The sequence below is a fragment of the Hydra viridissima genome, unplaced genomic scaffold (genome assembly GCF_058129835.1).
Source record: "Hydra viridissima isolate aposymbiotic clone 2 unplaced genomic scaffold, HvirCarnegie_v1 scaffold_1, whole genome shotgun sequence".
In the NCBI taxonomy this organism is placed as follows: Eukaryota; Metazoa; Cnidaria; class Hydrozoa; order Anthoathecata; family Hydridae; genus Hydra; species Hydra viridissima.
In genome coordinates, this window is record NW_028324300.1 from 10771096 (window position 1) to 10784579 (window position 13484).

At 27.4% G+C, this 13484-nt stretch overlaps 2 protein-coding genes across 3 annotated transcripts; both read left to right on the forward strand.

Annotated features, from left to right (window-relative positions):
* The first annotated feature begins 2823 nt into the window (after positions 1 to 2823).
* On the forward strand, positions 2824 to 9012 carry LOC145187559 (E3 ubiquitin-protein ligase RNF126-B-like). Its single transcript, XM_090088406.1, has 11 exons — positions 2824 to 2991; positions 3190 to 3260; positions 4150 to 4198; positions 4863 to 4905; positions 5859 to 5955; positions 6393 to 6430; positions 7128 to 7155; positions 7240 to 7303; positions 7429 to 7522; positions 8085 to 8200; positions 8295 to 9012. Exons 1-11 carry the CDS (start codon positions 2914 to 2916, stop codon positions 8355 to 8357), a joined length of 741 nt encoding a protein of 246 aa, XP_089944532.1. The 5' UTR covers positions 2824 to 2913; the 3' UTR covers positions 8358 to 9012.
* Positions 9013 to 9172: 160 nt separating this feature from the next.
* Positions 9173 to 13463, forward strand: LOC149893318 (microsomal glutathione S-transferase 2-like). Of its 2 annotated transcripts, none has more exons than XM_090088420.1 (6): positions 9173 to 9285; positions 9697 to 9740; positions 9896 to 9951; positions 10133 to 10203; positions 12694 to 12775; positions 13096 to 13463. In XM_090088420.1, the coding sequence occupies exons 1-6, from the start codon at positions 9216 to 9218 to the stop codon at positions 13217 to 13219; spliced, it is 447 nt and encodes a 148-aa protein (XP_089944546.1). In that variant the 5' UTR covers positions 9173 to 9215; the 3' UTR covers positions 13220 to 13463. The 2 variants fall into 2 exon arrangements, with proteins under 2 accessions (XP_089944546.1, XP_089944555.1); XM_090088429.1 differs by having other exon boundaries at positions 9191 to 9285; positions 9670 to 9740.
* Positions 13464 to 13484: the final 21 nt, after the last annotated feature.

Below are 13484 nucleotides of genomic sequence, written 5' to 3' on the forward strand. Positions count from 1 at the left end.
TTGCTGAAAAAACCTTCAAAAAGTTCCAAAACGGAAATTATGATCTCAAGTAAAAATTTTTTCAAAAATTTTTCGAGCCTACGACTTGAATTTTATGAGGAGCAATGAAACCCACTTTTGAACAAGCAGTCGAATCGAACGACAACGGAACTGTCAGAGAAAATTGATACTCTCACACTGCCAAATAAACGAATGGTGGAATGGTGAAAGTGTGAAGGGATTATCCATTACAAAATGTTTGAACGGAACTAAACGTTCAATGCGGAACTCTATGTTCAACTGATGGAAATATTCAACACGGTTCTTCAAGAGAAAAAAAGTATAATCGGAAGCATGGAGCTCTTTTGCTACACAGCAACGCTTGCTCTTATCAATATGACCAAGGATGCCGCTCCAACGCATGAGTGGGAACTGCTACTACTCATATCTGATTGACGCCTATAGATTTCCAACTCTTTCAATCTCTTAAAAAGCGCTGCGCAGAGTTTCGTTAAATACTGATGCAATATTAAGAGCAAAATTGAGAGCGATTTGTTGGATGAATTTTTCGAGCGGAAACTGGTAATTTCTGTTAACGAGGAATTGAAAAACATTTTGAATGTTGGGAAGATGTTGTAGAAAACAAGGAATTAATTATTAGCTCTAAAGTTTTATTGAAAAAAAAAACTTAATAAATTTAAAAAAAAAGGAAACTAAGTTACTAATATACTCCAGGAATTTTTAACCGCTACATTTAAAAAAGGCTCTAAAACTTGGAGGATTTTAAGATTTACAAAATCTATTAGTAAATTAGAATTGTTAAGTAGAATATTACCTTTTACAATCTTTCTACTTGTTTTTAAATTGTAGGGTATTAAACATTTAAAAATATATATTTATGAAATTTTAGACTCCACAAAACTCAGCAAGGAAAATAGGACAATAAATACTTTGCGGCAAGGATGTAGTGTTAAAATATATAAAGAATGGTGAAGATTTTGAATCTAAGCGCCGTAACGGGCATAGAGGTTTGATAACTTTTGCATAAAGTTATAAAATAAAAGCATAAACTGTTGAGAATAACTTAAATTACCTCCAAAAAACTGTCAAGTTTTTATGATTAGATGATAATTGATGATGATAACTTAATGATAGAAGTAACATTATATTGAAGAAAATTTTAAAACAACCGCTACTCTCAATAAAATTAATTAAGAGAAATGACTAAAATGGGCAAAAGATACTTGGTTTTTTTTCAGACGGTTGTAAATATTATTATAAAGTTTCTTTTTAGAAGAGTATTTGGTGACGAAAGCATAAGGGTTTAGGAAGGAATGGCGAACAATTCGCTTAGATCTCTGGGTTTTAAATCAAATTAGATGAATGTTGTGGAATAAAGAATTCTTAGAATGTAATTTCTTGCCTTTTCATGATTCACTTGTGTATAAGAATTTTTAGCAAGATAACGCTGTGATGGATGTTACTAATTCATCAATTACGTGGTTTAAAGAACAACATATCGAATTAATGATATGGCCTCATTAATCTTCTTGACCTGAATCCAATGGGGATTATATGGAGGATGCTCTCTGGAATTTTTTGCATCAATTTTAGAAAATTTTTAAACTGTAAGTGAGCTTAAACTGCCTTTGAAAATGCCGAGTCCAAATTTTCAATCAAAAATATTCAAAATCGCGTTATTATACTTTTTTTTATTATTGTTTCTACAAATAATTGTTATTGTTAGTGTTTGTATAATTTATTAGAACACAAATTCCTATCTTTTGAAGATTCTTTTACTTTGCTTCAAAATAATTATAAATATATTGTTCGGATTATATTTTTATAAACACAAATTATTCTTAAATGATAATTTTGTATTAAGATGTATCATTCAGAAATGACATTTCTGTTTATTACAGGGCGGCGTTACAGTTTTGTGTTTAACTCTATGGCACGAAAAGGGCATCAACCAAATGTCACTGTGATTGCAAGCGCTTGTAGCACTCACATGCGCATGATCTTAAGCGATGAACTTTTCACTAAAACTTTTATTTGCTTAACGAACATTTTCTTTATAGTTATAAAAATAACACATAATAAAACACAGAACAGGAAAGGGCTTGTCGAACATCATAGTTGCATATAAATAAATAAAAAAAAAAGACGTGTTAGAAAGTTTTAGATTTGTAAATCATTTCATTAATTCTTAACGCAAGGAATCATTTATAACTATTAAATTCAAAAATATAATCCGATTTTTGAAGCAACCCATTAAATTATCACTTTGTTTACCGAGTGTGTTTCGTGCTTTAAACAAAATGATGTATTCCAACTACTTAATATGAAGCAGATAAATACTGTTCAGAGATGAGCAAAAAGCGTGCTATCGTTGACTACTTAAATATATCTAATTTATTAGGATTTATACTTAAGGTTTTCACCTTTAATACTGGCTTTTTTAAGTTTTTTGTGCAATAATGGGAATATTGGTAAAGTCAAATGTGATATATCTAGTCTTTGAAAAAATAATTCCTGTTATTAAAAAAAATAAATAAAAAAACAAACACAATAAACATAACAAAGCTAACGAAAGTACCCATAGTTCATTTACTAGCTATTTATAAAGTTTTTAAATGCCTTTATGTTGTGTTGCTGTAATTAGTCTCAAAATTTGTTATTTTTGAAATGTCTGTTGCATAGAACATCTCTGGATTAAATAATGTTATAGTAAGCACCATTAAATTGTCAGGCAGTACTGATTTTTGTGATAACTTATTACTTATATAGTTTTATGTAGTATTATGTAATTTTATGTATCTAACTGGCTGAGTATCTAAGATACTGCTGATTAAACATTAATCTGCCTTAAAATTACTTGTAAGTTTTTTAGGGCAAAAAAGTAGAAAAGAAAAAGTTCATAAAATTAGTTTTATGGCTGCTGTAAGTGAAGAATTTTCTAATGGTTATTTTTGCCACAATTGCTATGGACAAGTTTTTGTCAATTTAGTTGTAAGTCTTTCCTTTGTTTGTGAATTGGTCAGTTTAATGTACTAATACTACATTGATATTATATATATATATTTTTTTACTTTTTTCTTATAAATTTGATAGAATTGAAAAATCTCAATACTTTGATGGTTTTGTTACTTAAAAAATAACTTAATGTGTGTTACACATATTGATATATTGCATAATCAAATAAAATAGGATTTCACATGTTCCAGCTGTGGTGGTGGATGTGTTGAAGAAAGTATTAGTGATGAAAGGTTAACTCCTAAGTATGATTGATTTATTTAAAAATTAAGTTAATTCCTTTTTTTTTTTAATTTCTTGTATATCCTTTTACTTATTTTTACATTTTCAGATAGTTATACTAATAGGTTAGGAAGTAAAAGTGACATTATATGTATGTAATTTTAAAAACTATATAATGCTCTGATGATAAGTCACTTTTGCCCCTGATTAATGTGTTTACTTTACTATTTTTACTAACCCCTACTATAAATACTTTTACTAAAAGTAATGTAATCACTTTTAAATTGTATCTTAACACACTTGACACAGTATATAATTGTAGTTATGATTTTGCATATCATAATTACAATTATATACCAATATTTTAACACAACAAGGTATATAATTGTAGCTGTGATATTTTAAAAATTTCAAAGTGAAAAAAGTTTATTTAAAAAAAACTAAGCACAAAAATCATAATCATCATAGATACTGTCTTAAAATTACTTGTAAGTTATTTTAGGGCGAAAAAGTAGAAAGGAAAAAGTTCATAAAATTAAATGAAAAATCATTCTAGAACTTATTCTAAAGGAAAAAATTGACTGAGAAATCATTCTAGAAAGTGGCTCTAAATTTTTTTTTTTATTAAAAAAAACTTATGTAATAAAGTATTGAAAATTCTTACGCAAGTTGTTACATATAAATATTACATCAAAGCTGTGTCTTTCATTTTTTAATTCAGCACCCTTCACAAAAGTAGTTATTAGTAAAAGTAATCACTACTATTAAAAGTTGTTTCACTAACAAGGTGTGTAATTATGACCTAATAATTTGCCAATGATCAAGGCGTAATGTATAAATTTGGTTGGAATTTTCAAAACTTTTTAAAAATTTTTTGATCAAATAATCTTTATCGTTTTAAATCTTCTATAGCTCATTTGATGAATCTAATGAAACTGAGCCAACTCAGCAATTTGCAGATGTAAGTTGTTTTTGTAAAAGTTTTTGTTAAAATTATTCTCAATGAAATGATAATAAGGTAGAATTGTAATCAAAAAAAAGTGTAAGACAACAGCGTGTGATTGACAGAATCATTATGAAGCCAGAAGCTTAATTAACTGAAAAATTATTTTAAAAATACAAATCTAAGTGCAGTGTAAAGCAATATCTACATGCATTAACACAGTTAGGAATGTTCCCTGCAAAAAAAATCATTGACTTTTTATAACTCATTCTATAAATAGGTGCCTAACAGGTGCTGCAGACAATATCAACAGCTGATAAGAATGAAAAAAGATCAGCTAAGTTAGTTCATATAGAAGGGTGCCTGTATATGATTGCTTTAATTTGACCAACAAGTAAAAACATGAATGAAGAAAAATTCGAGTTTTGTGTTTTTGTTCTAGATGATGTGTTTTTCATTTATTCATGCCTTAGATATGTGTTATTTATTATGAATATTACTATCCATGAAAAAAATCATTTTAATTATTGCTGTAAATAAACATAAAGCTTGTATGTTTACAATTTGTAATTTGTTTAAAATTAATGTGATAAAAATTAGTTTTTTATTAAAATTTAATAAAAATAAGTATCATTAAATTTGTATTTTTCCCATTATTTATCAAGTTTAATCACATTTATAGGAGTGGCCCCATAGGCAAGGGAGGGAAAGAAGAAGAAGAGCAGGTATATTTGTTTAAAGATAATTTTTTTAAACATTTTACTGATAATAAAGTTAAAATAAAGGAGTATGTATAACTAATATTGTTAAACAAGTTTAGTATTATTAGTTATAAACCTACCCACTTTTATATTTATCATAGAGTTGTTTTATGTTTGTAAAACCTTAATGTAAAAGGTGTGGTATGGAGATTTTTTTATATTTGTCAACTAGTTTCTAAAAGTTCCATATAAAACCTTAACTATGATAGTGTGTGTGTGTGTGTGTGTGTGTGTGTGTGTGTGTGTGTGTGTGTGTGTGTGTGTGTATGCCACTTTTTGAGCTGATGTTCTTCTTGGCACTTTAGTTTTTTTATGATAACAAATGCTCGTCTTTTTGTTGATAATTTTGGGTGTATACTGTGAGGAAACATTGATTCTCTTGGCTAAGCTACGCTGTGAAACACCATCCTTCTTATCAGTCAGTTTTCCTACGCGTTTTATCTGTTTCTTAGGCATTTTTCTTGCAGTCCAATCACTTCTGCCCTTTTGATCTGGTCCTAATTTGTTCTCCTTTCGTTGCAGTATATCATATATGGCCAATTTTGGGACATTTTTTATGCGAAAGTGATTAACAATAAATGTTTTGTCCTCTTTTGGATGCAAATCCAAAATAGCTAACTCTCATTCTCAGAGTACCTCTTGATTATTCAAGTTTTTAGACATGTTTAATAAGGTTCTGTAATTAAATTAGCAACATAATAGGTAGGATTATAAAATTACAAAATATTGTTAGACATCTGTATTAAAACTACAAGTTTATCCGGATTTTTAGTTGTCACATGTAATATATATATTTAAATGTGAAGTAGTTTCTTTCAAAAGGATACAAACATTTTTTTTTTCTTAACATCAGGAGAAATTATGTATTAAAGATACTAATATTCTATGAAAAGTGTTAAATCTTTTACCTTATATAGGATCGCATATGAGAATAAGCCATCCACAAATGATGTTTCAAGTTGGACAAGGTCCATCTTTGTTTTATACTTCTGATGTTGACAGGCCCTTTGGAACGTATGTAGTATAAATATTAGACTTATTTGGTTGCAATTATTTTTAAATATGTAACAAGTTAGCATTGTTTCTAATTCTTGGTGTAATTTAACTTTGAGCGTATCCCTTAATTTTTAATTTAAAGATTTTAATATTTAAGTACACAATTGTAATTATAAATTCTTAAGAATATATTGAAATACCTTTTGATAATAATATATCTAAGGCAGAAATAAGTCATTTCTACTTTTTTTAATTATTTTTTCAAAATCTTTTAAAAATTTTTGTCAATTTTTTAGCCAATAAGATGTAAAAGATACATATTACAGGGTTTTTGAATTTATTTAAAGTTTTATGTTTTAACCTTTTTTTTTTTTTGATTTTAAAGTAGTCACTCATACATTAGTTGAATATTGATATTCTATTTATAAAGAGAATTTTTTTTTTTTTAATTTTAGTTTTTTTCAACAACTGCTGCAAAACCTTGGTTTGCCATGTAAGGAATTTTTAGTTTTAATTACAAAAAAAAATCAATTTAACTGAAATGGGATTTAAATAAACTAATCCATTGCGTAGTGAAAAACATAGAAAGCATTTCCATTAAATCAACAGTTAAACAAGTGTATGCGAAACTTATGCTTTATAATTTTAGATTATTGTTTTTGTAAATGTTTAAGTAAAGGAAAAAATAATATTTATAATTTTTAATATATTTTAAAATGAAAATATATTTGAAAATAAACTATTTTACCTCCTGTAAGAGAGAACTAAAAGTAGTTTCCAGTGCTAAAAATAATATAAAAATTCAAGAACCAGTGTAAAATTAAGAATTTGTTTTAACGATTTTAGAAATTATTTATATCTAAAATAAATATGGTAGCAATACATTTGATTTCAGAATGACTTTTTTTCAAAAAAAAAAAGGATTATACTCATAAAAGAAAGTTTTAGGTTGAGTGCTAGAACCTGGCAGCCCCTTTGACTCTTCTGTCTCTTTGTCTCTTGTCTTTATTTTTCTCTCTGGTTCACAGTGAAGAATATTTATACATTCAAAAAAAATGTTTTGTAGTTAAAACTTAAAGTAAATTTAATTTTTAAATTTAAATTTACCTTAAGTTTAGAAATAGTTGTTAGTGTCTTAAAATCAATTTTTTATTTTCAACTCTTACTTAATTTATTTTTTATTTTTACAGTGGTGATTGATGGGACAAATTTCAATTTGTAAGTAATGTATACAATTACTATATAGTTTGCTTTAACTTCTTTTAAATGATAATATATTGAAAATAACAAATGGATTTTTAGTGGAAGCGGCCAGTTTGGTGATTATGTTTGGGGCCCTAATGGACTGGACAATATTATTACACAGGTTACATTTTAAATATTTTGATTAAATATTCTTCAGTTTAAATTTGCTCAAGAAACCTTTTTTTCGTTCATTTAAATTTAAATTATTTTTCGATGATGTTTTTTATTGTATTTCTCACTTTACAGCTACTAAATCAAATAGATCGGACAGGACCACCTCCAGCAGATAAAACAAAAATTGAATCAATCCCTATAAGCTATATCATGCAAAGACAAGTTGGTAATTTTTTTCATTTTAAGATGTTTTGTATTCAAAATAACACTATCCAAAAGGCTGCTTTTACTGACTTGTTGCAAGTACAGAGCTGTCATCTTCTATTGTCTAATTAATTATGCTAACAGTAGTTAGAACTTAAATAAGTCTTGGTTTAATCAATAATTACTTCTTAGTTATTATCTGAGAGATTTTAAACTTAAGCATTATGATAATGAACTCAAAAAAATACTGTGATTATTTAAAAATGAAAAAAGTTGTATTTAATAATTCAGGCTTATTTATATTCATATATTACAATCAACTTTACTATTTGTAGAACTTCTGAAGAATTTTAACATTTAATCTCTATTTATTGTCAATTACGGTTAAGTTACAAAAACGTTTTGGTCACAAATTTTCATATTTATTTAGGAATAAATTTTTTATTTAGTCTTAAAATATGAATTAAGTTATTACTCTTGGAGTTTTTAAATAACATTATTAATACTCTTGACTAATGTTGTAATGATAATAATACATATTGTCTAAATTTAATCAAATTTAATTTATATTATATTTGTTATAGACGAAAAATTGGAATGTGCAGTATGTAAAGATGAATATAATGTAGGTGATGCTGTCAAAAAACTGCCATGTAGTCATATTTTTCATCCGCCGTGTGTTGACCCATGGCTAGAGTTGGTAAAGTTTAAAAGATTACTTATCTAAATGTCTTTTTTAATTAATTTTTCAAAACGTAATTTAATATATTTATGTCTGTTTTTATCTTTTAAAGCATGATTCTTGTCCTATTTGTCGATGTAATCTTGATGGCCAGCGACCAAAAGCAGAAGGTTAAGATATCAACTTCTTATTTATGAAAATTTTCACACAACTGATATGAAGGTGGTCATTATGAAAATCAAAAAGTTTTTTGGTTATGAGTTGCTGGGACAAACGTTTTTGGGTGAACTTACATAATGTTCATTTGTTGGTTGGATTTGATATTAAAAATAACTGGTTTAGTGACAAGGGTTGATCTGACCCACTAAAGACATGTTCTTTCATTTAATTGAAATCTTGTCAGTTGAAATTCTATATAATATAAGTGAAAAGATCTACTTTTTTTTAAGTTGAAATGATGCTCTTTTCTTTACAATTTATGAATAACATTATTTTAACCCAATATTAATTTGCATCCTGTTAACTGAATTTTGGCATGAGATTAAAATCACTGAGTTTTTGGTTACAACATTTTTTCTTTTTAAATTATCTTTTTGTGCTTTTTTTTTTTTTTTCTTTTTTTCTTTTTCTTTTTTTTTTTTTTCATTTTTGTAAAATGTAATTTTTAGCTGAATAAATTTTAACTTGAATTTCTAATTTGCTTATATTTTATGGTATTATTGCTGCGCAAGAAATGAAACCAAAAATTGATAACAAAAAATGTTAAAATATTTATTTTGTAAAACTTGTATAAAATAGATTTTTAGCAAAAATAAATGCAGAGCTTGTCATTCTGTTTACTTTTAAGTGTTTAGAATGCTCTTCAAAAAGAATGAGAGTTTTATGCTGCTGCTTTAACTACAATGGCTTATATTTTCAAAACAATTATGAATATGTAATTTTCAGCCAATTAAGTCAATGTGTATTAACACAACATTTATAAAGTTAAATCTTGATTATTTCATTTGTTGTTTTACAGTTTACAAAATACAAAATGGTTGCTATCCAATATGAAGATGTTATTGGACCATGTATAATTTCTGCAGTCAGTAGTCTGCAAATGGGTATGTCCCAAATAATGAAAAGATTCCATTTCTTTTATTCATATGGATTGTCCTAAACCATATAGAACTAACCCAAAAAAACTTACTTATTTGAGATAAAATAGTTTTGCATATGGTTTTATTGTGTAAAAATAGCCATTCTGCCATTTGTGTTATAATTTGTTTGATTGGTCAGGCAGCATATATTTCAGTTTGATATCCTCATTTTAAGCTCTTAAATTTTGAAATTGCAAAATGTGAAAGGACACTATAGTTTAGGACAATCCATTATTACTTGATGATGGTGTTGGTGAGAATGAGGATGAGTGTAAAAATGATGATAATGAGGCTGATAATGGTGGTACTGGTGGTGATGGTGATTGTTTTTATTTTTGTTGTTGTTAGTGCTATGAGCATAATGATCTCTTTCAGCTGTTTTTGCCCGTCGTGTTGGGAAAGCAAGGATGAAGTTCAAGGTAATTTTTTTAAGTTCAAACAAATGGTATATACAAGCTCTAAAATAAAAATTCTTTAACTAGTTGCTTTGTACTGGTTAATTTTTAAAGTTTCATTATTTACAAATCTGGTCTCTTGAATCACATGTTACAAACAATTTTAGTATAATTTTTAGGTTCCACCTCCAGAAACCACTGGTGATGAAGGTTTTGTTAGGGTGTTCAGAGCGCAGTGGGTTTTTTATGTGAACTTAAGTTTTGCTGTTATTAAAGGGTTTTATTTGTATTTGTTGTGTAATAATAATAATGTTGTTTATGGTATTTTTATAATAATTGCCATTTTGTCTTACATCTAATTAATATTTAATATAACTTTTGTTAATAAAATTGTTTTTAAATTTGAATTATTCCAGTCAAAACTCAGTTGAAATGTATCCTGTGTTCTTAGCAAGTCTATGGAGTAGTTCTCTTCTGTTTCATCAAGGTAAAGTTCAGTACATTTATATACAAAGTTTATTTTGCAGCACAGTTTAAAATTTTTTGTGATTATCTGTGTAATGAGGTTTTAAATAAAAGGAGCTTTTCTTATACTTTTAATCAAATTTGTAGCATTTTATTACTCTTCTGCTATTAGCTGGTCAGCTTTTAATAACAAAATCAGCCTTTGATTATTACTTTTGGTAAATAGAGATTATGTTTAATTATGTTGATTATGTTAAAGATTTCATGTTCAAGAAAATGAAATGTCACAAATATAATAAGCTGTTGTATATGTACAACAAAGCAGTTGAAAATAAGTTATGTAAGTTACAATTGGTAAACCAGATTAAATGTTGATGCACTGTAAACAGCTAAAAGCATCTGCTGTTTTTGGCATGCTATAAGAGGTTTTTATATTTAGAAATATATAAAAGTTTACTAATTTCATTAAATTTAAGGTATGATTGATTTATTTTTTAGAATGTGTTCATTTTCATACTGTCACTACTCTTAACACACTGCTAAATGATTAAAATAATTAAAATAAATTAATCATGTGCCTGTTAGTAATCTGCTAAACAAAGGAAATGGTAGTTATTTACTGAATTTACTGAAGTTATTTACTCTACTTTAAGGGCTAAAGATTGATCAATTCTATACATCATTCCTCTACAAGGAACTATGTTTTGAGCCATGAAAAAGAGACAATAAGAGCTGCATCTTGGGGAGCAACATCAAAAAGGTTTTGCATCCCCTCTTGAAATCTCTTTTGATTTAACAGATCTATTACAGACTTTCTAGCAATCTTTTTTTAAAGCACCTGCAACTCAGCATGTAACTTCTGCATATGTCCCAGCACATGATCAGAAGGACTTTGCAGGTAACCTGGCTTTCTCCCAGATCAAAAATAAACTAGATGAAGCCCTTTCAATATTGTCTTTCAAAGTTAATCTCTCAACTTTATGGTAATAAAAAAAAGGACTTTGATGCTTTGAAATGTTCATCAGTACCTTTAACCAGCCTTACAGAAGTTGTTACAAAATATTCTGAAAAAATATGTTTAGTTTTACAATACACAAATTAAGTAAACACTACTTTCTTTTGTTATTTAGATAATCTATTTACTAGTGTAAAAAATTAACTACTGCAATTATTGTAGATGAGATCATTGCTGATGCTTAACTAACATCTGATAGTACTGACAATAACAACAACAAGTCATCAGCATGTTACCATAATGTGTCTGAGATCATGTGATATGCCACCAAATGGAATATATTTTTGACACCTGAAAGTAATCTATTGTGCCAGTTGGGTAGCACAAGCTATATATGCAATCAAGATGTAGTTGTTTTTTAAACAGTATAAACCACTCCTTCCAGTATCAACTAGATCATGAAACTGTTTTGGTCCGTCATATTGTGAACAGATTTGAAATATTTTGAAAGAAGTTTTAATCTTTGTGATAGCCTTATCTGTCAAATACTGTTTTCAGAGTCCAACATACATATACATCAAATCCAAGAAATAACATGACATGAGCTTGCTCTGTTCATTATCAGCAAACACGAACAAAAATGATTCTAAAAATGTCAGCACTTGTAGTATTTGTCCAAAGTCCTATTTGGATTTGCATTTTTTGATGACAAAATGCAAGTGAAAGAGAAACAATGATGCTTGCACTAAAAGACAATGAGGGATCCCATAAAACTTTGAAACAGATTCCAGAAATTCTTGAAACATAGAAGAAGTTCCTTCATGATTTTGTTATAACATCCACATCAAAGCTCCTTAAAGTAATTGGCATGTCCAAAGACTTTCTTCAGATTGAGCCTAGTGAATAGAAACTACAATAATTACAGAAAAAAGCAGTTTGCTAACTCTGTTAAGGTTGTAAATGACCTTAACAAGTGTGGAGTTGCTCTAATACAAGGATTCAATACCTCAATAACAAGAAGACCAAAAACTTTGGTCTTCTTGTTATTGTGGTATTGAATCCTTGTAAAAGATTTAGCAGAAGAGATTCGGTGAACCAACAAAAGCTAGAGCCATAGAGTGTTCACAAATTGAATAAATTAAAGTATACATTTTTACACACAAAATAGTATTGTAGGAAACTACTGTGGAAATAGTTAATTTACATTTAATTACTTGAATTTAGTTGTTTCAGTGAATATTTTGTGATTGAAATATACATTTCTAATCAAAGATTTGATGAAAAAAATGTTTAATTTTTATGAATTTTTAAAAACATAGGATACTTTGAGCAAGTCCTGAATATGCATACATCTTCCTAGAACTTATACCATAATGTACTCTTATACTATTGTGCCTCACGAAATAATAGATTTGGAAGAGACTTCCTGACACTTTAATTTTTTATATATTTGTATATAAATGTGTATATGTGTATGTACCCTATATATTTGTATATAAATGTGTATATGTGTATGTGTATATATTATACTTATTATAACTCTATATTCTTTGATAGTTCCTCCAGCTGTTCTTGGTGTGGTTTATATGTTAGCTCGATCAAAATACTTCAAAGGGTATTCTGAAAGTGCAGAAAAAAGGTAAGTTTAAAAAGTTCCAGAGAGTGAAAAATTGTACTACTCTTAATACATAAATATGCTTATTAGGTAAATTGATATAAACTTTTAAGTTGAGTTCAATTTTATAAAGTTTGGTTGTTTTCAAATTCAATTTATTTTGCGTAAAGTTTCTAAAAAAAAAAAAGAAAAATTCTATACATTGATTATGGTGATTTTAACTTTATGCATTATATATGCCTAAATGTATGTTCTCTTTATATTATATATTGTTATATGTTGTTATATGTTATGATTATATATATGTTATGATATATGTTTTCTAAATTCTTTTCTCTCATTAGACTTCCTGGATTTAAAGTGTCAGTAATTGCTTTGGTCGGACTTAACATTTGTAGTTTATTGGGAGCAGTGCACTTTTTCTTTGTAAAATATACTGGCAACAAATTATTTTCATATTTTACATAAATGGTCATTAGAATGTCACAAATCAAAGCCAATGATCAAACCATATTGTAGTTTTTGATTACAAGTATTTTTAAATAGTTTTGCACTCTCTTTTCTCACATGAGCTGTAGCTGTTGTCAAGAATAAAAGTAGTTTGTATATTTTTCCTATTTTTTATTCATCACGTTTGTTGTAAGGAGAGTAAGCACATGCTATATTGCAGCTATTAATTTTATTATTAACCAAATAAAAGATAATAACAGTACTGTTTTAGTTGTTCTTTGTT

Bases quoted from the DNA above. Each gene is read 5' to 3' on its own strand.
- LOC145187559 (XM_090088406.1), top strand. From the start codon at position 2,914: ATGGCTGCTGTAAGTGAAGAATTTTCTAATGGTTATTTTTGCCACAAT. The intron at 4,906-5,858 runs GTATATTTGTTT...TACCTTATATAG, and splicing joins GGAAAGAAGAAGAAGAGCAG to GATCGCATATGAGAATAAGC. The intron at 7,304-7,428 runs GTTACATTTTAA...CTCACTTTACAG, and splicing joins TGGACAATATTATTACACAG to CTACTAAATCAAATAGATCG.
- LOC149893318 (XM_090088420.1), top strand. From the start codon at position 9,216: ATGGTTGCTATCCAATATGAAGATGTTATTGGACCATGTATAATTTCT. The intron at 9,286-9,696 runs GTATGTCCCAAA...GATCTCTTTCAG, and splicing joins AGTCAGTAGTCTGCAAATGG to CTGTTTTTGCCCGTCGTGTT. The intron at 9,741-9,895 runs GTAATTTTTTTA...TATAATTTTTAG, and splicing joins AAGCAAGGATGAAGTTCAAG to GTTCCACCTCCAGAAACCAC.